Source organism: Desmodus rotundus, chromosome 12 (genome assembly GCF_022682495.2).
Source record: "Desmodus rotundus isolate HL8 chromosome 12, HLdesRot8A.1, whole genome shotgun sequence".
NCBI classification, from domain to species: domain Eukaryota; kingdom Metazoa; phylum Chordata; class Mammalia; order Chiroptera; family Phyllostomidae; genus Desmodus; species Desmodus rotundus.
In genome coordinates, this window is record NC_071398.1 from 101,739,417 (window position 1) to 101,765,377 (window position 25,961).

At 53.8% G+C, this 25,961-nt stretch overlaps 1 protein-coding gene across 3 annotated transcripts; it reads left to right on the forward strand.

Moving 5' to 3' along the window:
- Window positions 1-25,961, forward strand: CD244 (CD244 molecule). 3 transcript variants are annotated; one of them, XM_045190497.2, is made up of 9 exons: window positions 1-105; window positions 13,537-13,881; window positions 13,969-14,247; window positions 15,423-15,536; window positions 15,894-15,961; window positions 18,430-18,498; window positions 20,985-21,050; window positions 22,201-22,257; window positions 23,249-25,961. In XM_045190497.2, the coding sequence occupies exons 2-9, from the start codon at window positions 13,671-13,673 to the stop codon at window positions 23,324-23,326; spliced, it is 942 nt and encodes a 313-aa protein (XP_045046432.2). In that variant the 5' UTR covers window positions 1-105; window positions 13,537-13,670; the 3' UTR covers window positions 23,327-25,961. The 3 variants fall into 3 exon arrangements, with proteins under 3 accessions (XP_045046432.2, XP_045046428.1, XP_045046423.2); XM_045190493.3 differs by lacking the exon at window positions 1-105 and adding an exon at window positions 386-690 and having other exon boundaries at window positions 14,059-14,247; XM_045190488.3 differs by lacking the exon at window positions 1-105 and adding an exon at window positions 391-690.

Consider the following 25,961-nt stretch of genomic DNA (forward strand, 5'->3'; position numbering starts at 1 on the left):
GAAAAAAGAAGGGAGGGAATGTAGAACTGCAGATGGGGAACTGGAGCAAAAGCAAATTCTTAGGAAAGTGTTTCAGTTCGCAATTGCTGAAGCCTTGACGTCAAGGTGAGAACGCCCGGAGCTGGCAGGCTTCTCTAGCCCCCCCAACTCCTCTTCTTCCACAACCCCCCACTCATCTAGGGCTGCACCTCTCAGGCGCACCCTCCCACCCCTTCCCTGCACCCTCACAGTGCTCTGTGGGTGGGACAGGCTCGGCCAATGGCTGCCTGGTCCCCATACAGGCTTCCCAACGTCGCCAGGGAGTGCAGGTTGGACAATTCCTCCGCGCCTGCCTTCCCACGAGCAGCTGGGCCGGGGAGAGTGGGGCTCAGGATTTCGAGGGTGGTTTGTGAGTCACTGGGAGCCCCGCCCACTTGAGGCAAACTGTGCGAGTTCGGTTGGTGGAAACTGTCAGGTCCAGGGCCTGTGGTTTCTCTGCAGCCTCTCAGCTCTCAGTCAACGAGAGAGGCGCTGCTTGAGGAAACTGCGGCCGGACCGGCAGTGGGGCCGTGCTGCTGCTCCACGGCCACTCGGCCCGTGCACACAGCAGTCTGCGGACCGGCAGAGCCCGCCGCCTTTCTGCCGTGCTGGGGATGCTGGGGCTGGCTCTCGCCCTTGCCCTCCTGGTCCTCACCGGACGTCAGAGCCAAGGTGAGGGGCCCTGTCTGCACACGGAGAGGCTGCATCGGCCTCAGGGAAGCGGGGTCTGGTCCTGTGCCTCTGGACCGGGTGGCTGCTGCTATCACCTGGAATGAGGCTGAGCAGCCCCTGACAGCTGGGACCCTGGGTGGGACCAGAAAGGCTGGCAGAGGGCCGGGAGGAGACTGGCCAGCCACCTGTGGTCCTATGGCCCGGGGCTTCACTTTGCCTTTGTGTATGGTGGGAGGAAGTGTCTTTCCTGCCGGCTGTAGGAAGGACCAAGGAAATAGCCGCTCATCACCAGTGGGAAGGAGAATCAAGGGAGATTGGGTTTCCCTAAGGGAGTTGGGTGGCTCTGGAGATCAGAAATAGCAGGCTGTTCCCCAAGGCAGGAAAGCTGTGCGCCCAGGAAGGAGTTGTGGGCCACAGCCCCAGAGGCGTTGCCTGCCTGGCCCGGAGCCTCTTCCCGTGGCATCTCCTGCAGCGCCAAGGACTTAGGGGCCAGAGAATCACCAGGAGATGGGTTGGGGGTGAGGGAGAGGGGCGGCAGTGGGTGTAGAGGGTGAAAACTGAGGTATTGGGGTTTGTTAGGAGGCCGAGGTCAGGCGGGCGGGATTGGCAGCCTTGCTTTGGGGATGAGAGTGACAGAGGGTTGGGGACGAGGCAAAGATGACGAGTCTGTGTGACAAGGGACCATCCTCCCCCGTGTCTGGCCAGCACTGTGTCTCGGCTGCCTCTGCAGACCCTCACGGGTGATGCCGGGCCAGGGGTCTGGGCACAGGGAGGGAAGGGCTTGGGCAGAGGGACCTGTTTGCTGTGTCCGCCGTGGGGCTGGCCTGGCGTGAGCTGGTGGAAACCTCTCCTTGTTTGTTTTAATGTTTAAAATTTATAGTTTGAAACAGTTTGGGAGTTCCAGAGTCACTGTAACAATAGTACACAAAATTCTCGTATTTCCTTCACCTCGATTCATCAGCTGTTAACATTGAACCGCATTTGCTTTATTTCCCTTTCTCTCCATATGCGTCTGTGTGCATATCAACAGGCAATAGTCATGCTTTCTGTCGAACGATTTCAGAGTGATGCCCCTTTACTCTCCTGAACGATTCGGCACACATCGTCCGAGAGCAGGAACATTACCACGTCACATCCCACCACCGCAGCGGTCAAGTTTGGTGTGCTTAGTATCCATGCTACCACGTACGGAGTCCACATTTAAATACGACCCATTGTTAGAGACAGGGGAAGGGAGGGAGAAAGAGAGGGAGAGAAACATCACTGTGTTGCTGCCTCTTGTGCACCCCCAAATGGGGACCTGGCCCATAACCCGGGAATGTGCCCTGACTGGGAATCAAACCAGCGACCCTTTGGCTCACAGGCTGGTGCTCAATCCACTGAGCCACACCAGCCAGGGCTGGCCTCAGTTATTTTCAATCTACAAAACTATCCCACAACCTTCCCTCACAACAGGGATGTTTTTGGAATGCAAGTCATTGTTTTGTACAGGGCTCCTCAATCTGGGCTTGTCTGATGTTTCCTCGCATGATTCAGGAGATACGATTTTTGCCATGAATACCACAAAAGTGATGCTTTTTTTTTTTTCACTGCATCCCATCAGGAGACAGGGTGATAGTGAAACATTTCCTTTAAAACTGGGGTCACTGGAGGATGCCATCAGTGTAAGACACATGAAAAGCTCACATTCTTCAGTTTGAAAAAGTCTCCCACAGGCTGCTGACTCCACGCCGAGCAAAGCCACACAAGCTGTGGTGGTCGCCGGCTCCAACCTCCCCGACTTCCTGCCTTTCCTCTCTGTCACCCACTGCGTGTCAGCCACACTGGCTGCTGGTCCCCGAGCTCAGGCTCCTCCCTTCACCATGGGTCTCACTCCCTGAGCCCCTCAGGGTTCCCCTCAAGCACCACCTTCTCAGTGATGTCTTCCCCAATACCATGTCAGCCCCACCACCCTGCAGCGCCTCACCGCCCGCTCTGCTCGCCTTCCTCCGCAGTGGGCACCTCCATCTTACCTGCTGTCCTCCCGTTTGCTGACTTATTTTCTGTCCCCAGGCCCCACTGTCCCTCACGAGGATGCAGTGTCCTTGAGGCCGGGGCTTCGGTCTGTTTTGTTCACTGCTGTGTCGTCAGCATCTGGAGCAGCATCTGGCACAGACAGACTTTCTGTTAAGGTTATTGAGTGAATGAATGAAGTGAGAGTTTATCTCCACAGTGCAGAGTTTCTCTGGGGAAAACGGGGACGATGTCTGTAGCCTTGGGGATCGAAACTAACCTCCTCTATCTCAGCTTCTTGTTTTCATTTTATTTTATCTATTTATTTTATTTTATTTTTATTATTTTTAAAATTATTTTATTGATTATGCTATTACAGTTGTCCCATTTCTCCCCCTTTATTCCCCTCCACCCTGCCCACCTCCCACCTGCATTCTGCCCCTTTAGTTCATGTCCATGGGTCGTACATATAAGTTCTTTGGCTTCTCCATTTTCTATACTATTCTTAACCTTCTCCCATCTATTTTGTACCTACTATTTATGCTTCTTATTCCCTGTACCTTTTCCCACTTTATCACCCTCCCCCTCCCCACTGATAACCCTCCATGTGATGTCCATTTCTGTGATTCTGTCTCTGTTCCAGTTGTTTGCTTAGTCTGTTTTTGTTTTTTTTAGGCTCAGTTGTTGATAGTTGTGAATTTGTTGTCATTTTACTGTTCATATTTTTTATCTTCTTTTTCTTAGATAAGTCCCTTTAACATTTCATAGAATAAGGGCTTGGTGATGATGAACTCCTTAAACTTGACCTTATCTGAGAAGCACTTTATCTGCCCTTCCATTCTAAATGAAAGCTTTGCTGGATACAGTAATCTTGGATGGAGGTCCTTGCCTTTCATGACTTGGAATACTTCTTTCCAGCCCCTTCCTGCCTGTAAGGTTTCTTTTGAGAAATCAGCTGACAGTCCTATGGGAGCTCCTTTGTAGGTAACTGTGTCCTTTTCTCTTGCTGCTTCTAAGATTCTCTCCTTCTGCTTAATCTTGGGGAATGTAATTATGATGTGCCTTGGTGTGTTCCTTCTTGGGTCCAGCTTGTTTGGGACTCTCTGAGCTTCCTGGACTTCCTGGAAGTCTATTTCCTTTGCCAGATTAGGGAAGTTCTCCTTCAATATTTTTTCAAATTAGTTTTCAATTTCTTGCTCTTCCTCTTCTCCTTCTGGCACCCCTATGATTCGGATGTTGGAACATTTAAAGTTGTCCTGGAGGTTCCTAAGCCTCTCCTCATTTTTCTGAATTCTTGTTTCTTCATTCTTTTCTGGTTGGATGTTTCTTTCTTCCTTCTGGTCCAAACTGTTGATTGGATTCCTGGTTTCCTTCCCTTCACTATTGGTCCCTTGTACATTTTCCTTTATTTCACTTTTCATAACCACTTTTTCCTCTATTTTGTGACCATACTCAGCCAATTCTGTGAGCTTCCTGATCACCAGTGTTTTGAACTCTGCATCTGATAGGTTGGCTATCTCTTCATCGCTTAGTTGTATTTTTTCTGGAGCTTTGATCTGTTCTTTCATTTGGGCCTTTTTTTTTTTTTTTTTGTCTAGGCCCACCTGTTAATAGTAAGGGGTGGGGCCTTAGGTATTCGCCAGGGCGGGGTAATGCTGGTCACTGCGCTGTGACGCTGTACGTGGGGGAGGGTCCAAGACAGAACAATGCCGCCTGCTCAGCTCTCTGCCAGCTTTCAGTTACTTCTGCTGATACCCACAAGGAAACTGGCCCCTTCTGGTGCTGATTCCCGGGTGGGTGGGTTTGTGTACATTCTAGGAACCTGTGGGTCTCTCCAACAAACTCTCCTGTGAGGCTGGGAGTTTCTCCTGCCACCGCAACATGTACAGGTGTTTTCAGTCAGAAGTTTGAGGTTTTATTTCCCTGCACTGGAGTCCTCGGTTGTGAGGTCTGTCTTGCTCCCCAGTTGTTTCTCCCGGTTTATTTGCATGCAAATGTGGGATCGCCGGCTCCACTATTGGCTTCCTTGAGCGCCCCAGTGCTCCAGGAGTCCTCTCCGCCCAGCTGCCCATCTCCACCCCTCCTACAGGTCTGGATGAATGTTTCTTCTTTAACTCCTTGGTTGTCGGACTTCCGTACAGTTCAGTTTTCTGTCAGTTCTGGTCGTTTTTTGTTTTTAAATTCGTTGTTGTCCTTCCTTTGGTCATGAGAGGAGGCACAGTGTGTCTACCTACGCCTCCATCTTGGCCGGAAGTGTCTATCTTATTTATTTATTTTTAAAGATTGTATTTATTTTTTGGAGAGGGGAAGGGAGGGAGAAAGAGAGGGAGAGAAACGTTGATTGATTGGCTCTTGCATGCTCCCAACAGGGGGCCTCACTGGCAACCCGGGCATGTAACCTGACAGGAAATCGAGAATTGAACTGGTGACCTTTCATCTGGCGGGACAATACACTGCGCTGGTCAGGGGTCAGGGCAGTTTCTTGTATTTCAAATGAGGGGAGCAGTGGTGCCTGCTTCGTGTGAGGATGTGTGAGGATTGGGTGCGAGAGAGACAGCCCCCAGAGGGCTTAGGAAGGTGCGTTCACAAGCCCCCCCCCATGAGTGCTCATGCTACTCAGCTCTTTGGAGGCAGGACCGACACTCTTTTCACCTAGTTTCCGAGTCACAGTCAAGAAGAGAGACTATTCTGTAGCCCTTCCTCTGTTTCTTTTTTTTTTAATTTTTAAAAAAATATATTTATTGATTATGCTATTACAGTTGTCCCATTTCCCCCCCACTCCACTCCATCCTGCCCACCCCCCTCCCTCCCACATCCCCCCCCTATAGTTCATGTCCATAGGTCATACTTATAAGTTCTTTGGCTTCTACATTTCCTACACTATTTTTACCCTCCCCCTGTCTATTTTCCACCTATCATCTATGCTACTTATTCTCTGTACCTTTACCCCCCTCTCCCCCTCCCACTCCCTTAATGACAACCCTCATGTTCTAGTTGTTTGCCTAGTTTGCTCTCATTTTTGTTTTATGTGTGGCCGTTAATAACTGTGAGTTTGCTGTCATTTTTACTGTTCCTTTTTTTGATCTTCTTTTTCTTAGGTAACTCCCTTTAACATTTCATATAATAAGGGCTTGGTGATGATGAACTTCTTTAACTTGACCTTATCTGAGAAGCACTTTATCTTCCCTTCCATTCTAAGTGGTAGCTTTGCTGGATACAGTAATCTTGGATGTAGGTCCTTGCGTTTAATCTTGGGTAATGTAATTATGATGTGCCTTGGCGTGTTCCTCCTTGGGTCCAGCTTCTTTGGGACTCTCTGAGCTTCCTGGACTTCCCGGAAGTCTATTTCCTTTGCCAGATTAGGGAAGTTCTCCTTCATTATTTGTTCAAATAAGTTTTCAGTTTTTTGTTCTTCCTCTTCTCCTTCTGGCACCCCTATAATTCGGATGTTGGAACGTTTCAAGGCGTCCGGGAGGTTCCTGAGCCTCTCCTCATTTTTCCAAGTTCTTGTTTCTTCATTCTTTTCTGGTTGGATGTTTGTTTCTTCCTTCTGGTCCTCACCATTGATTTGAGTCCCAGTTTCCTTCCCATCACTATTGGTTCCCTGTACATTTTCCTTTGTTTCTCTTAGCATAGGCTTCATTTTTTCATCTGTTTTTCGAATAGATTCAACCAAGTCTGTAAGCATATTGATAACCAGTGCTTTGAACTGTGCATCCGATAGGTTGGCTATCTCTTCGTCGCTTAGTTGTATTTTTTCTGGAGCTTTGAAGTGTTCTGTCATTTCGGCCATTTTTGTTGTTGTTTGTTTGTCTTGGCGCGTCTGTTACTTTAAGGGGCGGAGCCTTAGGTGTTCACCGGGGCGGGGTAATGCTGGTCGCTGCGCTGTGACGCTGTACGTGGGGGAGGGGCCCAGAGCGAGCAATGGCGCCCGCTGCACTCTCCTCCGGATTTCAATCTTTCACTCCGCTACCCACAATCAAACTGGGCCCCTCTGGTGCTGGTTCCCGAGTAAGTGGGCCTGTGCACACTCTAGGCCCCTGTGGGTCTCTCCAACAACCTCTCCTGTGAGGCTGGGAGTCTCTCCTGCTGCCGCCCCAACCCCCAGGGGCGTTTTCAATCAGAGGTTTGAGGCTTTATTTCCCTGAGCTGGTGCCCTGGGTTAGGCGGTCTGCTTCGCTCCCCGCCGTTCGTCCGGTTTATCTGTGCGCGAATGTGGTGCCGCGGGGTGCTACCCGCTGCTCTGGCTGCCCCGCTCTCTGCCATTCTGAGTCCGGCCCTCTGGGTTTATCTGTGCAAATGTGGGGCCACAGGGTCTGCTAGTGCTCAGACTGCCTGCGCCATTTGTCCCACACTCCGCCAGTCTCAGTCCCGCCACAGCCACGCGAGTCCTCTCCACCCCGGTGCCCGTCTCCGCCCCTCCTACCAGTCTGGATGAATGTTTATTTTCCATTTCCTTGGTGTTGGTCCCCCTTGCCGTTCGATTCTCTGTCAGTTCTGGTTGTGCGAGGAGGCGCAGTGTGTCTACCTACGCCACCATCTTGGTTCTCCCCTTCCTCTGTTTCTAATTGAACAGAAAGTGAGGGAGAAAATCTGAAGGTGATGAGGCCTTATTATGTGACTCTTTTCTGAGGTTTCTCGTTGTCCTAACTGGGATCGTAGGGAGATCTCAACTCAACATTTTTAACTTAAAGGAACATGTATTGAATGATACTGTTTCATCATATTGGGAAATATTCTAATTGCTTTTACAGTCACATCTCCCAATCTATTCGCACCCTTTCAATGGTCTTTTTAAAAAATTTAATTGTTACTGTATTTTTCCATTACCATTTAGTCCCCTTATGCCCCCCTCCCCCAGCAATCACCACACTGTTGTCCATGTCCATGGGTCCTTTTTCCTTTTTGCTCAGTCCCCCCTGACCCCCACCCCACCCCTGCTTTCCATCTGAGTCTGCCCCCATTTTCCTTGTTAGTTCAGTTTGCTCATTAGATTCCAAGGACTTTATTCTTAAAGATTTTATTTATTTATCTTAAAATATTTTATTTATTTATTGTTAGAGAAAGGGGAAGGGAGGGAGAAAGAGAAGGAGACAAACATCGATAGGTTGCCTCCTGCACACCCCCAGCTGGGGACCAGGCATGACCGGGAATTGAACCGGCAACATTTTGGTTTGCAATCGATGCTCAACCAACTGTGCCACATGGGCAGGGCTCCCTGGCTGTGTTCAGAGCAGCTGCACCGACATTGGGCAGGCGTGGAGGGTGCAGAGGCCGACGGCCCTTTTGTTCATGGAGCTGACGTCTGTCACACGAATCGACACATAATTACAGTTGTGCAACAAAGTAGCCACACAGCAGGTACTCAAAACATGTTAGTTGAGTGAATACATGAATTTTTCAAGCACCTCAGAGGCAGATTGGGATGATCTGGGGGGTCCGGTGAGCTGGGGATTCGGGCCTTCAAATCACTGCCCACAAGAGTGGGCCCTGGTCCTAAAATCCACTTAGGACCCTAAATTCTAAGGAAACCCCAAAGGACACACTGCAGGCTGCACATGCCCAGGGGCTGAGGGCAACTAAGGGCCCAGGCAGCAATGTCTGGGCTCAGCAATCAGGGCTGCCTGCCTGCCTTTCATGCAGAGGGTGTCCGAGCTCTCAGGAGCCTCTGACAGCGGCTGCCCGGCGGCGGTCCAGGTGAGGGAGGCCAGGTCGCTGCCCTTCTCTTCCTCCAAGTGTGGCTGGTGAAGTGGCTGGACGGGTCTGGGAGGAGAGAACTCAGAAAGGGAGCCTGGTTCTGCAGAAGTCACCACGGGGACGGCTTATCTCGTGACCGCGCTTTCTCATCGAAGCGCCTTGCGCACAGATGGACGCGCAGAGGCGCAGCTGTGCGTCTCAGTGCGTCGCCGCGAGGTGCGCACAGCTCTGCGGAGACCTCCAGCCTCCTCCCGCCTCCTCCCACCCGTTCCCCCCCCTTCCACTCACTCACCCACCACTCCAGCCTCTGCCATCGCAGGCTAGTTTCGGCTGTGTGTCGGGGCAGTTGTATGGCTGGTAGTCTTGGGTTTGGCCTCGTTTGCTCAGCATCTGATGAGGGCGTCTATGGAGTTATTTGTAGCTGACCTTTTCCTTTCTGCTTTACGTAGCTGATTGTTTTCATGGCTACATAAGACTTCATTGTCTGACCCCGTTCTGCACTGGAGGCAGCGGTGGGTCCGTTCCGGGTTTGCTGCTGCGAGGATGCTGCCGTGAGCCCTTTGCTCACGCTCCTGTGCTGGTGCCTCTCCCGGGTGGGGTCACGGGGCTGCAGGCCCTCACACCTCAGGCACAGGCTGCCTGTTTTCTAAGTGGTTGAACCCAGCACTGCCTGAGAGCTCCCTGCCGCCTCTCTGGCCGGTGGCTGTGTGTCCCGAGGGTCTGCAAACGGGGAGAGGAAAGCGCGGGAGCCTAGGCTGCGGCCTGAAAGTCCTTCGTGAGAGTCGCTTCTGAGGGGTCACTGCCGTGCGTCTGGAATTCAGTTACTCAGACAACTAATTAAACAGCTCCACAAAGCCCTTATTATAAACCAAAGACGGCACAAGAATTTCTCGGAGAACAAGTCTGACACAGATGTGGATTCTGTTCTTCAGAGTCGTTCAGACAGAGGAAAGTTGTCATGTAAAACGCCAAGTGTAAGGGCAGACAGAACAGCTAAGGCTTGCTCTCAGGCAAGATGAGTTTATCAGGAAGGGGCCTTGGAGGGTAAAGAAGAGAAGGGACAAGGGAGGACAGTCTCAGCAGAGGGACTGGCCTGGACAGCAGTGGGGATCACGGGGTGGGGGTTTGAATGGAACCACGAAAAGGCCTTGCACTTGCCACCCTGGAAAGAACGCTGTGAGGCTGTTCAGGTGCTGATGCAGAGAGGGAGGGGCCAGGTGGCCCCGTGGGAGGCGGGGGTTGCATTGCTTGGGAAGAGGAGTTAATGTGTCAGGCCGAGGGTGGCGCTGGAGGGGATGAAGTGAGAGGCGGGCTCTGGGAGGTTGGGGGGCCTGGACCTACTGGAGGATTCTGCGGTCACTGGCGCCCCGCTGACCCTGCATTTTGGAATTGGTCTCGGCCCTGCGCACCCAGAGCCTGGCAGGAACCCCCTCTGTGGCCTTCACCTTGAGCCTTTTCTCCTTAGCCCTGAGCTGAGGAAAACCTGAACATCCTTTTGCAGGCTGGTGGGAGGTACCCAGCTCCGAGGCTCCCTCTGCCCTGGAGGTCAGGCCTGGGCGCCCCACCAGCAGACGCCGCTCACAGGGAGCTCGGGAGGCTGTGGCTCTTGACTCGGGTGCAGGTCGCCCTGGGCGCACTCTCAGCTCGGTCAGCTGGTCTCCTTGCCGTCCTCCATGCTGGCTGCCCACTCCTTCTGGACAGGCAGCATCGCCGCTGTCCTGTGCCTTCGTCCGTCCGTCTGCACAGCCCAGTTCCTGTCTCAGCCCAGGCGCTCAGCTCCCAGAAGAGGGGCCTTGAAACTGCCCAGCAGCAGCCTGCCTGTCCTGGGCCCCCCTATCCACTCTGGGCCTCCCCTGGCCAGGCAGCAGGCCCTGTCCTCCTCTCTGATCCTCAGCACTCACTTCCTGTCGCTGCACGCATGAGGACAGTGTGGATGCTTTCTCGTCCTGCTGGCCTCTCTTCTCTCACCCTGTGTCAGACAGGCCCCTCAGGGACAGGGGCTGCGACCTGCGGGCGGGCGTCCCAGTCCCCAGTCCCTGGTGCCTGGCTCTGTGTATCCTGGCCACCACCTCTGCGGGGGCCCCAGCCCCTCCCAGCCAGCCAGACTCCAGCCACCCACCCTCCTGCCCTGCGCCTTTGAGGCAGCAGGAGGACATTTCCCTGTGAAGAGCAACTCAGGGTCCAGCCCCTTGGATCTCAGCTGGGCCCTCAGTGTCCTGGGAGCCCTAGGGAGGGGCAGTGACCCACAGCTTCTCCTGTTTCCTAAGAGCTGATTCCAAACTGTCACCGTCTGTTCCACCACCACGGCCTCTGCCAGCCCACGCCCTCCCACTCCAAGAAGGGGCTCCGCCAGCTCCACCCCCAAAGTCCCCAACATCGGGGTCACGGTGAAGGGCTCTCCAGTGTCAGCTCCCCTCTGTGCATGGAGCTCAGGGCTGCTCCTTCCCGGGGGTCCCTCCCCGGTTCTGACGCCACTGCTTCCCCAGGGCCCGACCGGGGCCTGCTCAGCCCTGCATGCACCCCTGGTCCTTCTGCGTCTGCCCTTTCTGCAGGCTGCCCACTCCTACTTCGTCTCCTCCCAACTACAGAAGCTACTGGAAAACCGCCGGGCCCTGCGACTGTGCCTGCTCCCTGTGTGTCTCCACTGCGGCCCCAGGCTCCTCCGCAGACCCAGGCTCACGACTCCGCTGTGATTTGTTAAAAAGGCCCCATTTCACCGTGACTGGTGCAGCTCAGTGGGTGGGGTGCCATCCCACAGACGAGAGGGTCCAGGGTTCGACTCCTGGGTCACAGGTTCTGTCCCCAGTTGGAGGTGCGAGAGAGGCAACAGATTGATGTTTTTCTCCCTCTTTCTCCCTCCCTACCCCTCTCTCTAGAAATAAACACATAAGATTTAAAAAGAAAAGAAAAGAAAAGAAAAGAAAGGCTCTGTTTTAAGAGTAGCTGCAAAGTAGCATTGCAAGGAGAGTCAGACTAGCCCTCCACTGAAATTCTCCTGCTTAGTTCTCCGAACATAATCACATGGTTGCTGTGAAGTTTATGATTCCTGCGTGTCATCAAGATGCCCCTTGGGTCTGTTTTTGTGGCCTGTGTTGTCTTTTGGTTGTGGGATGTGTTTGCTCTTGTTAGGCCTGTTTATTTTTTTGTTGTACTTTACGTGTTATGTATGAGACATGTTGGAAGCGGTTTGATGGTCTGGGTGATGGGTTTTTAAAAAGACTTTAATTATTTATAGTTAGATAGAGGGGAATGGAAGGAGAAAGACAGGGAGAGAAATATCAATTGGCTGTCTCTGTCTCACCCCCAATCAGGGGCCTAGCCAGCAACCCAGGCCTGTGCCCTCACTGGGAATGGAACTCGTGACCTTTCGGTTTGCAGGACGAAGCCCCAATCCACTGAGCTGTACCAGTCAGGGCTGGTTTATGTTATTTTTCTCCAGGGGTAATTTAGATTTGCCTTTAGAAGGCAGCCAGGTAGGAAATAACAGATTCTAGAGCACTTTAATCTGAATCAGGGCGGAGATGATTCAAAATTGGGGTGTGCGTTTCTGTGAGGGCGGGCGTATTTGTCGCTCACTCTGAATTCTCCGTGTGTAGCTGTGAACCAACGGCAAGTCTGCTGGGTCTCAGGTGCATCCCCTCCCGCCAGGAGGTCCTGCTCTCTGAGCTCCTTGAGCTCACTGGGAGCTCCGCTCAGCTGCCTGGCGTTTCCACTGCGTTTTACAGAACCAGAAGATGCCTCCTGGGAACAGCAGGAAAGAGTGCTGGTCTCATCTCTTTGAGTTTTCTTCCTTCAGATCCTGGCCCTAAATTTTTCACTGTTTTATTAGCTCCTTGATGCCTTAGCAACATGCGTTCATATTTTGCCAGTTTTTTTTCTTAGATACCCTCAGTGGGAGTGTTGGGTAGCATGTCTTTACCTGGTCTCCCACGACCGGAATTTAAATTCCTTAGGTGATTGTTTCTCTCAGGCAGTAAGTGTGTGCAGCGGCACAAAAGCAGGACCAGCTCCCAGGCTGCCAAGGCACGGAGAGGCTGTGACTCTGGGCACAGTGGGGCTCGGTAAAGACAGAGTGGTTGATGACGGCGTGTGCCCTTGCTGCAGGCAGGCCGATTATCTTTCCACTCACCTGTGCACTTGGGATCTCTGTGCACTGTGTGCTGGGTCCTGTTCTCGAGGGCAGCCCGAGGCCCACAGACAGGAAGACAGGGGCACCTGGTGCGGCGTCTGTCTCTGGCTTGCTTGTGGGCAGGTCCACTTCCAGTGCTGGGACAGGAGCAGGGGCCCCCCGTGTTTCAGCCTCAGGGTGTCACGACCAAAGAAACACATTTCGTCCACCAAGCAGCAATGACAGGCCCTTTTGCTGCCTGCTCAGTGTCTTGTGGGAAGGCCGGCTGAGTGCACCCAGAATGCACGTGGGCATCTGAAGAGCCCCCGCCCTCCCTCTCGTCCCAACAGCCTCCACTGTAACCACTCTGTCTGTGTGACCGGCCCACCTTCCCATCTCTCCTCCACCTCTCCTTGACCTTCCCCAACCCACCCAGGCAGGCTTGCATATCTCCTGCCTCCACTGGCAATGCCACATGACTTTCCAGCCAAAAACGGCCACAGACACAGCCCTTTCTCTTCGCAGAGCACCCTGGCTGCCCCACGGTGGCCAGTGACAAGCAGCCTGTGTCACATGCACATTCATTCCCCTCTCGATCCCCAGAGAGGGAGGGGCTGGGATTTGTATTCTTTTTCCCTTTCTAGTTTTTCCTATGGAGCAGTCCTTCCGGAGGCTTTCTAGTGACTAAAAAACTGGCGAGCATGCCCTGGCTGGGTGGCTCAGCTGGTGGGAGCCTCATCCCGTACACTAGAAGGTTGTAGGGTCGATTCCCAGTCAGGGCACATACCTGGATGGCAGCTTCAGTCCGTGGTCAGGACGCATATAGAAGGCAACCAATCTATGTTTCTCTCTTTCTCTCTCTCTCTCTTTCTCTCTCCCTTCTTCTGTCTCTGAAATCAGTCAGATCAATCAGCATATCCTCTTGTGAGGATTGAAAAAAAGAACTGTTTTTAAATCCTCATGGGCTCCAACCCCTTGGCTCACGGGAAGTTGCGCTGGCCACATGCTCGGCCCACAGCAACGCTGCCCCCCACGATTCTCTTTCCTAGCGTCCTTTGACTCCCCGGACCCCAAGCTGCTGGTATCGGGAGCACCTCTCCGGTTACACGCCTCCCCCAGCATCCAGCGGAGGGCAGTCTCTGTCGTATGGAAGGCGCAGCTGCGGACGGCACCACAAGTTCCTATGATACTCACGTGGAAGAGTGAGCCTGATTCGGGTGGTAAAAACTGGAAATGCAACCCTCATTTCAAAAACACGCGCTGTTTTATAATGGAGAACCGAACCCTAGTCATTGAGGTGGCTCAGCCGCAGGACAGCGGCATCTACCTCCTGGAGGCCACCAACAACGAGACCGGGGAGGCGAAGACATTTTGCTTCAATGTGTCTGTGTGGGGTGAGTGCCCGGGGCCGAGGTCCCTGCCCCTCTGGCTCCCACAGGGCTCGGTCCGCAGCGCCTTCCTGACCAGATCTCTGCTTCCAGACCCTGTGGGGACCCCTGGGCTGAAGGGGCAGCAGGAGGCCCTGGGCCGAGGGAAGTGCCGAGTGACTCTGTCCTGCTCCATCTCCGGAGGTGGTAACATGAGCTACGGTGATGTGAGCTACACCTGGTACCGAGGGAGTGAGCGGATCCTGGGCCCGGGGAACCTGTCCACACTGGAGGAGCAGATTGGCGGCGGCCTGCATGCCTACACCTGCCAAGTCAGCAACCTTGTCAGCCAGGCCAACCAGACCCTCAGGCTCAGCCAGGGCTGTCTCCCAGGTGAGTGCAGTGCTTGGGGCGGGAACAGGGCTGAGGTGGTGGGCCCCTGACCGGGCTCACGTGCAGGATGGAGGGGGATGACAACCCTTGACTGGCTCCCCGGGGTGCCGGCCTAGAGGCACATAGGTCCCACAGCCAGGCCCACCTTCACCTGGGGAGCATTTGTGTCTCCATTGAGACTCTCCTTCGGGAACATGGGCGTCTCTCCTTCACGCAGCAAATGCTCCGTTGTCTGGGAAGCGACAGCCCAGTCCGGCTGCTGGCCAGTTTCTTCTTCGAGACGGATAGGGCCCTGCTCCCTCCTCTTGAGTGACACCTTCCCCGAACCATGTAGTTCCCTGAGAGGAGACTCGCCCGGCGCCCCACAGCAGCACCCTGGGTCCTGCCAGCACCCGGGCGTCACCGCGGCACCTGGCGGAGTCCTTGGTTTATTGCTTGTGTGTATCCTGAGAGCTACCTGGAGCTCACTTTGCATCAGTTTTTATTAGATAAATAAGACTTAATATGGCAGCAGCAACCTACAGTCCCTGTCCTCAGGGACCTTGTAGCCCCGCACAGACAAGAAGGAGCAAACAAGTGGAAGCCACGCGGAGACAAGGGCATGCCTGTGGGTCTCATCAGCCGTGGCTTCATCACTCACCAGCTCTGTGGTCTCAAGCAGATTCATGAACTTCTCCGAGCCTCTGTGTTTCTCTTGGGTAAAGTGAGAATGGTAATAAAAGTGTTAATTAAAGAGGTACTATTTGTAAAGAGCCCCACTGGTTGACTGGAGAAGCTCATGCAGGAAGAGCAGGAGGGCGAAAGGGAAGAGTTGCTCCAAATGTCTGTGAGTCAGAAACAAAACAGCAGAGCGAGGTGACGGTGTGACGGTGCTGTGTCCGCGTCCGTCAGGGCACGTGACGGATCCCGCAGGCAGATGCGGTGACCTCCTCTTCCTCAGTGCGAAAGCAGAGGCTTGGAGAGGGAAGCAGGTGGAGGCAGGTGGCTGAGGGCACCGAGCCTGCGGAGTTAGACTCTGAGCCAAGCTCCTAGTGTTGCTCCGGGGAGGCCGTCCCTGGGAGCAGGGAGACCCCCGGACAGCGAAGTCACAGGCTGTGGGGAGACAACCGCTGCAGCGGCCAGGCCGGGAGGCAGGGAGGCCTGCGTCCTCACGCACCTGCCCTCATATCCCTCAGAAATCGGCCTCCTGCCCTTTTGGATGATCATCGTGAGTCTCACCACCGTACTGCTGCTGGGCACGGGCATCCTCACCTGGGTCTGTGTGTGGAGGAGGAGGAAGAAGCAGGCAGGTAGGTGGAAGGCCCCTGAGACCTGCTGTCCCACCTGCTGCCCCAGCAGCAGCGCTGGGATGCCCGTGACGCGGTTGGAGGGACAGCGGCGGTGGCCAGTTCCTCGCTCCCAGGCCTCGCCCTCTGCAGGCCCCAAAGTGCGCCGTTGGCTCCCCAACACGCAGCCACTCCACAGTGGCTGGTGTCCGGGAGACGGTCAGCTAGCCGCTGCCCCTGAGCCTGCTGGGTCTCCTGGGAAGAGCATTAACCCGCTTCCCTCTAGACCCCTTGTCAAGGTCTCGGCCATCTGGGACGAGGGGGCAGGATGCCTTCCGGACCAGTCCGCAGCTCTGCACTCTGCTTCTCTCCCCCCCGCAGAGCGGAGCCCCGAGGAGTGCGTGACAATTTACGAAGACGTCAACAACCTACGCCCCAGGGGCAGCCACGTACGTCAGCCTGGGGGCCAGGCTCCTCTCAGCCAGCCTGGAAACGGCTCTCGGGAGGGTGGCCATTCCGAGCAGGGGACACAGAGAACCCAGTTGTCCTCTCAAAGTGGCCCTCGGCATCCGCGCTCTGGCCGTGGACAGAAAGAGGGAAGCAGGGCGAGGAGATTAAAGGAGGGCCTCTGGGTGCAGAACTGCGCCTGGCAGTGCCCTTATTTCCTGCAGCAGGTCTGAGGCTCAGAACAAGGGCAACCTGCTCGTATTTAGTGTCTGACCACAGATTCTCGTGTCCCCGCGGGTCCCATTTACTTCTGCAGGTCCCTGCATCACTGCAGAGCCAGGCAGAGTGGCAGCCTGACAAGCTGCGGCCCAAGGGCATTGTCGCTGGCTCTGGTCTGCACTCAGACGGCCTTGGGGCGAGGAGGCCTGAGTCTGGCTCAGGTGGTGGAGGGAGTGAGGCTGCCCTGTGATGAGCTGGGCCAGCGTCTCTGCAGGCAGGACCCACTCTCTCTCTGTCACCCAGGGATGAAGAAGGGGAGCTATCACAGAGGGGCTGCAGGGCAGGATGTGGGGCCAGGCAGAGCCTCACTGAATTGCTTGGTGGGAAGGGAGGGGCAGGAAGGACGCCCCTCCTCCACCATTCCTGGGGCTTGGTCTGGGTGGCGAAGCAGGAAGTACATGTGTGGGGCCTCCTCCCCTGGCTCAGGGGGGCCTAGGGACGGGGCAGCCCCTGCAGCCTGTGTCTGCACCCCAGCAGTGGAGTATTGGGGTGTGAACCCGAAAGCAAACTGGCTCTCCCGTCAGAACTGACCCTGGTACCAAGTGTGGTAACTACAGATACCTCCAGCCACTGATGCCCAAATGCTCACCAAAAATAGCGCCCTCCCAACGAAGAGTACTTTAAAGATTTTATTTATTTATCTTTAGAGAGGGGAAGAGAGAGGGGAACATCAATGTGTGGTTGCCTCTCACACGCCCCCTACTGGGGACCTGGCCCACAACCCAGACATGTGCCCTGACTGGGAATCAAACCAGTGACCCTTTGGTTCACAGGCCGGTGCTCCATCCACTGAGCCACACCAGCTGGGGCCAACGAAGAGCACTTTAGATAAGGGAAATGAAGAAGAATATAGGGGAAAATAAATTTATAGAGTTAAAAAACCCTGTTGGGGACTTAGGCCCACCACTCTGCTTCTGAGTCAGTGATTCGACGCCTCATGGCCTCGCCCCTCCGGGCCTCTCCCTATGGTCTCCAAGGCCCCATTCAAAGGCTTCAACCTCAGGCTTCGTGTGATCTGACCTGGCCCCAGCCATGACCTTTCTGGAGACACTTTACGCAGGTCTGGGCGGAAGAGAAAAGCAGCGGGGTCCTGTGTCTTCCCAGATGCTGTGACTCTCCAGCCTCCAAGGGCAGCTGGTGTTTCTCTGCTCCTTCTAGCAGCCCCCAGCCCCGTGAGATGAGCCCCACCAGAGCCCACCCTGGCAACACGCACTCCAGGGAGGGAGCACAGAATGCTTCCAGCCTAGTCGGGGAGGACTGAGGGAGGGAGATGCGGCCTCTGGCCTTGGGTCCAGGGCTTTACCCAGCACCGCAGCTGCACAGGAGGCTAGCTGGAGGCCAAGGGCAAGCTGATTACCAAGGCTGGATCTAGATAGGGGGCTTGAAAACGTCTCAAGTCTCTGATTCCAGAGTCCCGAGGTAAACGCTCGGACCACAGCCCTCCTTGGAGCTCAGGTCCAGGGTGAGTGCAGACTTAGCCAAGAAGCCCACCCAGGGCCGTTTCTGAGTCAGCAAAGTGAAGCTGGCAGCGGGAGCTCCCTGGGCCAGTCACTCAGCGCAGCGCCTTCCCACCACGGAGGTGCCTGTGACCTGTGCTTCTGCAGCATCAGTTGCTATTTCTCCTGCCTCTCCCCGTGGTGGGTGACCCACGACCGCTCCCTCCCAGGAGCTCCTCTTCGTGCTGTCTCTCCCCACTGGACCCAGACCCTCAGGCCCACGCTGCCGGCCAGCGGTACCCCGTGTCCTTTCTATTGCATCCACTGACGCAAGAAACAGATGTTCGGAAACTTTCAGGACCTTTCCATAGATGTTACTTTAATGGCCACCTCTTTTAACCTGCGCTGGGGCAGACTCTCGATGTGTCCCGGAGACACGGTGCTCAGAAGAGCTGCAGATGAGAGCCTTGCCGAGCGCTCACAGGCTAGCCCTTTTATACACGTGCGAAGCAAGCAAGCAAGCTACAAAAGCAGATGTGGCAGTTAGCAATTGGCTATTATTTCTTGGCACACTCAGGGTTGGTTACCAGGACAGGGGAGTGGAAAATTTCAAACTTGAGTAATCTAGGGCAAGGCAGTTTCTCTTGGGTGGGCGTCTTAACCGCCAGCATTGACTAACTGGGGGGGGGGAATGTTCACAAGAATAAAATGTTCTCTTAAGCTGCTGTTGCAACACTTTCCTGTTTCTCCCACAGGAGCAGTGGCAGGAGGAGCAGGACTCCCACATGGCTGGGACCACTGTCTACTCCATGATCCTGGCCCAGGTATCCCCGGCTTCCCTCTTCCAGGCTACACCTGTCTACGGGGCTTCCTCACATCCTCCCCACCCCCCCAAAAAGAAACCTCACACCCTTGAATGGCCGAGTAAAACCTTGGTGCTCCCGGAGCGCAGAAGGCGACTGGTTGACTGTCATGGTCTGGGGTCTCTGCAGCTGAGCAGACCTGGGAGGTGGGATGCAGGACAGTCCCCTTGCTGGGGCCAGGGGCTGTGGCCCGGGGTAGCTGGTGGTGGAGGAGGGAGCCGTCAGGGGACTCAGCCTCTCTTTTCCCTCCCTGCTGCTTCTGCGCTTGAGGCCCTTGTGCTTTCTGCCCGCCCTTGTTCTTCTGACTGTTTTCAGGAGAGAACAGGTCTGTGTCGTTCTCTCTGACGTAGAGACTTGACGGTGACATGTATGAAGTGCAATGTCCATTTTTGCAACAAATCTTCTCTAACAGCCTCACGAAGCAGTAGGTCTTACATAAACCTCATTCCTCAGATGAGGAAGCACTCCAAGGGTAACTAGCGTTCCCGAGGCCATGTGGCTGGGTGGCGGTGAAGCTGAGCGAAAAGGTTTCTGACAGTCTCTAAGGGCCTGGGCTTATAGGAAATGACCCCAGAACTGGGGACACGCCCTCCAGTGCAGCAGCCACAGGACAGTGGGGAGAGCCCGGCCTATCAGTCTCCTAGGGAGACACTGTCTGCAGATGGCCAGTGACGAGGAAGTTCTATACAAAGTTATTATTATCATTATTTTTAAAGAACTTTGACCTGAAGTAGCAACCTCTTCATCTTGGTGGCCCAGCTGCAGGAGAAAGAAAATCCTTGGGGAAATAGGGGTCGGCTTCAAAGAAAGAGCAGGAAGAGGGAGGAGAGGAGCCTGGGAAGGGCAGAGAGGAGAGCAAGGGTGGTGAGCGGGGCAGGTGCTCACCCCTGGGGGATTCCCAAGCAAGGCGGTGCCTCTTCCCACCCCAGCATTCGGGTATGGCCTAGTCTGAGCCTTAAAAGGAGATGTGTCGACCAAGAAACGTCCAAACTTGTAAGAATGTCTATGAGTTTATTTGAGCCAAATTGACGGCAATTGCCAGGAGGCAAAATCTCAGCAGATGGAGAAAATGCTGCAGAGGACGGCAGTTTTGCACCTTATTTTGTGCATTGGAATCAAAGGAGAAGATGAACAGGGTTACGTCAGATCCACTTGTGACAGATTCGGGGTTGGGGGGCGGGAGAAAGGGGAGCGGGGGAAACCTCTGGGGTCGGATAGAAAGTGAAACGGGAGACACTCTCCTTCTGCACAGAGAGCACAGCCAACAGTTAACACTGAGCACGGAATACGGTCTCCTGCTCAGGTTGTGCCCTGAGGGGTCTGGAAAGAGGCAATTTCCTTGACATTCCTGTGTTATCGGAGAGGCACAGAGATAACAGACAGGCCCAGTTAAGGTGACCACTGCCCTTTGTCAAGGAACACACAGGGCTGGGACCTGACTGCCCCCCATGACTCACTTCTAGTCCTAAAGTGTTCATCTGAGACTGACCTAGGTGGTAACTTTGTGTCTCTGAGCTTGTAAGGCCACCGTGCAGGCCGCCCCCAAGCTTGTCGGGTGAGTGTGTGACCCATTGTCTTCCACAGATGTCAGAGCGATGGACTCTCCCGGTCAGCCAGCTTTAGCCCCATTTCACCCCTACAGGGGGGATTTGAGGTGTTGCAGGAGAGTGAGATTCCCCTCCAGAGCTTCTTAGAAGCTGGGTGGTCACCTGCATGGAGATTGCTGGTGCCAGGCCCAGAGGAGGGGCCCTGCCGTCAAAGGGGAACGGAGGGTGCTGAGGAAAGTACGGTGGGAGTTTGGGTTTAAATCCGGTGTCTACGGTGAACAGTGTGGTGTGGGCATTTACCTTTTTGGAGCCTCATCTGTGGTGTGAGGTGAACCCGTCACTCTGATTGTACAGGGGTGTTGGGAGGGTGCAGGGGGCGGGACACAGGGGCAGAGCCCGCGCTCAGCCCGCAGCGGCTATCTGACAGCAGAGAGGAACCAGCCTTCGGGTCGTCTGGCCTCCCGACACGTCCAGCTTCTTTCCACCAACAGTTAGACCCTGTGTCCGGGCCCTGGCCACGTAGCTGCGGTGGTTGAAACACCGCCCTGATATGCCAAGGTTGTGGGTTCGATTTCCAGTCAGGGTGCCCACAAGAGTCAACCAGTGATATTTTTCTGTCGTCTCTCTCTCTCTCTCCCTCCCTCCCCCTCTCTCTCTGCCCCCTTCCCTCTTTTCTCTCTCTCTAAAATCAATAAAAGATATCCTCAGGTGAAGATTAGAAAAAAGAATCAACCAATAAATGCAAAAATAAGTGGAAAAACAAATCGATGTTTCTCTCTGAAATCAATAAATTAAAAAATCAGAAACCTTACGTTGGAGGGGGGGGCAGAGCGAGAACTCCCTCCCTAGGGTGGGGCTACATGTGTGCTTCTGAAATGATTTTATTTCTCTTCTCATTAGCCGTCCGCTTCCCCATCACGGATAACTGAAAATACGCTATATTCAGTGGTGCAGTCCTCCCAGAAGGTGAGTCTCCCCCTCCTGGGGTTCATGGAAGCTGGTGTCCATCTGGGGTGTCTGTTTTGCGTGCAATGCAGACGTGTGTTTGCAGAGAGTGTGCGAGCACTTCTGCGTGAGTTGTCTTCCCGAGTGTCTCTCAATGCTCGTGTGCAAGGGCTGTATGTAAATGGTCCCGGGCCAACCAGAAAATGCCTTTGAGTTCTGTTTGGAGAAAAACAACAGCTCAGAGACTGGAGCAGAGTGGATTAAAGGTGTTCCTCAGAGTTTCTGCGGGAGGCCGAGGACAGTCACACAGGGAGGAAGTGCTCTGTGCAGGGGACCTGGGATGGGGTCCCTCCAGGCCTGGAGAGGTTTCCAGTGCATGACCTCTGGCGTGGAGCTGGGGGGGCTGCACGGGGTCCAGAGAGACACAGCGTCCACTTTCCAGGAACCAGACAGAGGTGCTGGCCAGCCACGTCACGTGGAGGCCTCCGGATGGGGTCCGCCTCCTGCCCTGATCCCGGCGGGGCACGCAGCGGCTCCGTGTGCCTGGAACCACAGAGTTGGGCACCCGCTGCCATTGTCGTCTGCTCCTTGGGGGGAGGGGGGGGAGGAACGATGCTCCCACGGCTGGAGCCATGGCACGGATGCATGAGCTTAGCCTGGTGGTGTGAGAGGCTGGGGCCCTGTGACACTGGGTCCACACAGGTCAGGGTCATGTGTTTACGTCCAGGGCAGGGTTTCAGACTTTTCCTTCACTTGGATGAGAGACGATTGTAGTGAAATTGCAGCTGCAACACATGGTCATGGAGATGGTCACAGGCTTTGCTTTTATGTTGTGAGGACCCTTCAGACGCCTGAAAGTGCTTCCGAACGGCACTGTGTGTGTGTGTGTGTGTGTCTGCACACGCGTGTAGGCGAGTGTGGCTGAGGGTGTGGGAGTAGGAGGCGGGACTGTGATGGAGGCTCAGAAATGTGAAACCACAGGCCAGTGTGTGCACCTGTCTCTGGAAACCGTCCGCCAGCATTCACTCCTGGGACGGGAGGGGCTATTCACTTCTGGTGGGGACACTTCAGGGACTTTCCGGGCACTGAGCCTCTCTCGGGACCGGTCACACGAGTCGAGAGCGGGACACTTGTTCCGCTGAACGAAGCCCTCTCACCCTCTGCATTTCAGGGTGGCTCCAAGAGGAGGAAGCAGAGCCCCGCCCTGACCTGCACTGTCTACGAGGAGGTGAGACCCTGGAGTGCCTGCGGGGCACCTGCGGGAGGCCGTGCACCTGTGCAAAGTCATCTGCAGAGTCTCAACATCTCAAGGATTGCAGGGACATTCGAATCCAATTTTTCATTTGAGAGATGAGGAAACTGAGGCCCTGGGGGGTGGCAGTCTGACAGCAGGTCATGTCGTGAGCTGGGGTTTGACTCTCACTGGGGCGCCTGACTTTCAAATTAGGGCCGTCCCCAGGCTCGTTCCCCAGCTGTGAGTCACCCCCCAGATACATCAACTTCCCAGTGTGTTTGTGGGGGTGGGGAGGTCAGGAAGGCAGAAGTGAGGCTAAGTGACTATCTAAAGTCAGCAAGTAATGGAGAACCACTCCCGGAGACCAGTGCTCTCAGCTGCTGATGGGGTGAATACCGCACAGAAGTGCCCCTGAGCCTGGTGGCTGAACTGATTTCCGCCAGACCATTGAGGGAATGGGAAGTAGGGTCTCCACGGCCACGGAAGGGTTACTGTGTATATGGTGGCCTGACAATATGGCTTGATGTGAATTACCTCACTTAGTCCCCCCAGAATGTGGGGAGTGGGTACAATCATACTTTCCATTTGGACCCATAGAAAATAAGGCATGAGAGCACCCCTCTCACTCCTCATTCACCTCTGACTGCGCCCAAGCTTCCACCTGTGGCCCCATGACGGTGTTGCCACCGGTCCCAAGGGAGGGGAAGCGCGGGCGCCTGCTGGGCTTCTTGGCTTTCGACTGTAGCCCCACATTAAAGCCACTGGACAGTCCAGGGTTGCAGAGAGCGCCGTGAGGTCCCAGGCAGCCCAGGGGGAGTCACAAGTTTCCTCCACAGGAGCCAGAACCATTGGGTTCAAGCCCCTGCTGTACTTGAAACAGTTACTCTGCTTCCTTTTCTTATTCTGTGAAATGGAGATAATTCATACCCACAGCATTGCTACATAGTCTCCTAGTGGGAGGGTCTGAACTTCTTTTCTTCTGCAGGTTGGAAAGACACAAGCCAAAGCTCAGAGCCCTGTGTTAACCCGCAAGGAGCTGGAGAACTTCCGTGTATACTGCTAGTGGCTGTGGCTGTTACCTACCAGCATCTGCTCTGCGAATCAATGCAATAGATGATACCACATGAGTCTTGGAAGAATAGTTCCTAGTCTGGGAATTTGTCCATGGACTGTATCTGGTTTTGAAAATTATTTCTAACAGCCATTAGAAGAGCAAGGTTGTTAAATAATATCGGTCACCTTACAGATCATGTGAGAATGGGTGGAGAGGCAGGGCAATTCACAAAGGACCACGAGCCAGTCCAGGTACTGGACACCTGTCACGTTCTGTGTAAAAGTAGGGTGTTTTCTCCCTCCTGGTTTTCCGATCTGTTACTTGTGTCCCCTCCTGTCCCATCTGGGATGACCACATTTGTAGTCCCTGCCCTTGCCCAGGCCCACCTTCCCAAGAGCAAGAACAAGTAACGACAGCTCAGAGGAAGAGCGGCGGCCTCCTCTGCGAGGGTGGACCGACTGGCCGTAAGCCATGGGCAGGTTCCCCAAGGGGGCCAGGCCTGGGCTTCACTCAAGTCTGGAGACAAAACTGCCCCCCGCCCCATATTGCAGCTTTGCTCTGGCCAGTTGTTCACAGGGTAGTGGGCAGAGCAGGGGTGGGTGGTGCAGCGCCAGCCCGTGTCTGAGTGGGAAGCCTCCAGGAGCACATGTGTCCTGGAACCGGCAGTGACACTGGCAGCCTCCTCTGGGGATGGAATGGGGTGATTTTTTCTTACCGTGCACTTTTTTTTACTGCTGAAGTTTTATAAAGCCATATGTGTGTGTTACTCTTGATATATTTTTAAGTGTTTAAAACATCTCTTCCACATAAACCTCCCATTTATTTACCTGAAAGAACTTTCCTTGTTGTCAGGCCCTCTCCCCAATTTGCAGCCCCGGCCCAGAACCCCAGCCGGTAAGTGGCACTACAACCTATGCAGACTTATATTCACGGTACTGTCACGGACATTTGTAGATCACAGGCACCACCCTGGGCTTCGTTCTTTCCACTCAGCAACGTATCTTCGAGCTCATTCTACAGCAGCTCACAGTACCAGGCCGTCCTTTCCTTTCTCCACAGAAGCAGCAGGCTTTGCCTTTGCACACACTGTAATACATTCAACCGGGTCCCCACCAAATCTCTGAGGTTATTTCCAGCCCTTTATTATTAAAAATACTACAGTGGGTGTGATTTTACATCGATCCTGTGTCTGGGAGTGAGACTATCTGTCGCATGCATTCTAGCAGGTGTTTGTAGGATAGCGTGGGGGTCCAGCTGTCCTTCCACAGCCTTCGGCCAGCCCTGGGTGCATTGTGAGGCACTGCGTCTGCGCTGTGGGGAAAAGGCGTGAATGTGGGAGGAGACGAATGTAGCAAGCATGCCATCGAGGCCACAGGTGTTGGCTATCGAGACCTCTTTCCATAGGCTAAGGTTTTCCTGTGACAGAGTGTCACCTCTGTGATTTTTTGGATTGGTGTTTGCTTACTTTTTGATACGTCAACATTATCTTAGCTCTGTACATGTAAGAATGTCTAAACCTATAGACAATTTTTAGAAAAATTTATGAAGAGACAAATAGAATACCCCTGGAAGCAAGATTTCAACAGGCTGAGATAACATGTTTCTGAGAATAACAGTTTTCAGCTTATTTCATGCCTTGCAGATGAAGAAGGGAATATAAGAAATATTGCATGAAGGAGGGGGAAAGCAAGAGGTGGGTTGGATCACAGGATGGTTAGGATTATGTGCTCTCCTGAGGGTGATCACTTGCTTCAGGAGGGGCCTAGGTTCTGGACTTTGAACTCAGTTGCAATCAGTCTTCAGTTTAAATACCTGTAAAATGGAGTTAACAGACGTTCTCCTCTCATCTATGAAATGGGAGCAATAGGACAGATGAGGCATGCGAAGGGCCTAAAATAGGAATTATGTCAAAGTGAGCTTATAGCAGGGATCTGGAATTTCATTTTATTTATTTCTTTATTTTATTTTTTAGAGGGGGAGGAAGGGAAGGAGAAAGAGGAGAGAAACATCAATTGATTGCTGTGGGCTTCCTGGCCCGCAACCCATGCAGGTGCCCTGACCAGGAACTGAACCAATGGGCCTGAGTTGCAGGCCGGAATTCAGTCCACTGAGCCACACCAGCCAGCGCTGGAATCTGATATAAATGCAGGGGAGCAGAATCCTTTCGGCAGGAAAGTGCTCTTTGCTGCCATCTCGTGGGCATCTTTGGAATAACAGTGGACCTGAGTAGGAAAAAGTTTTTTTTTTTTTCCTGCTGCCATCTTGTGGACATCTTGGGAAAAACAGCAGAAAATGTTTTTCTCTGTGGCTATCTAGTGTGCACCTTCTAAATAACACCGAATGGAACGCAACTGGAAAAGCTGTTCTCTGCTGCCATCTAGTGTTCATCTTGGGAATAACATCCGAGTGCAAGCAAGAGTTCCGGAACCAGTAAACTCTGTATTCCTGCCTATAAATTTATGTTTATTATGTACCACGAGAAGTAATATTTTTGCTACACTTAAAGTAAAAAAAAAGTTCAAATAAGAGATTTTCAAATTACTTTTAGTCTTTCCTAGTGGGTGGATATTAAACTATGTCTCCCAAATAGCTGTTATCTTTTCATTATAATCTTTTGAAATATTAAAAAAAGCACCATGTCAAA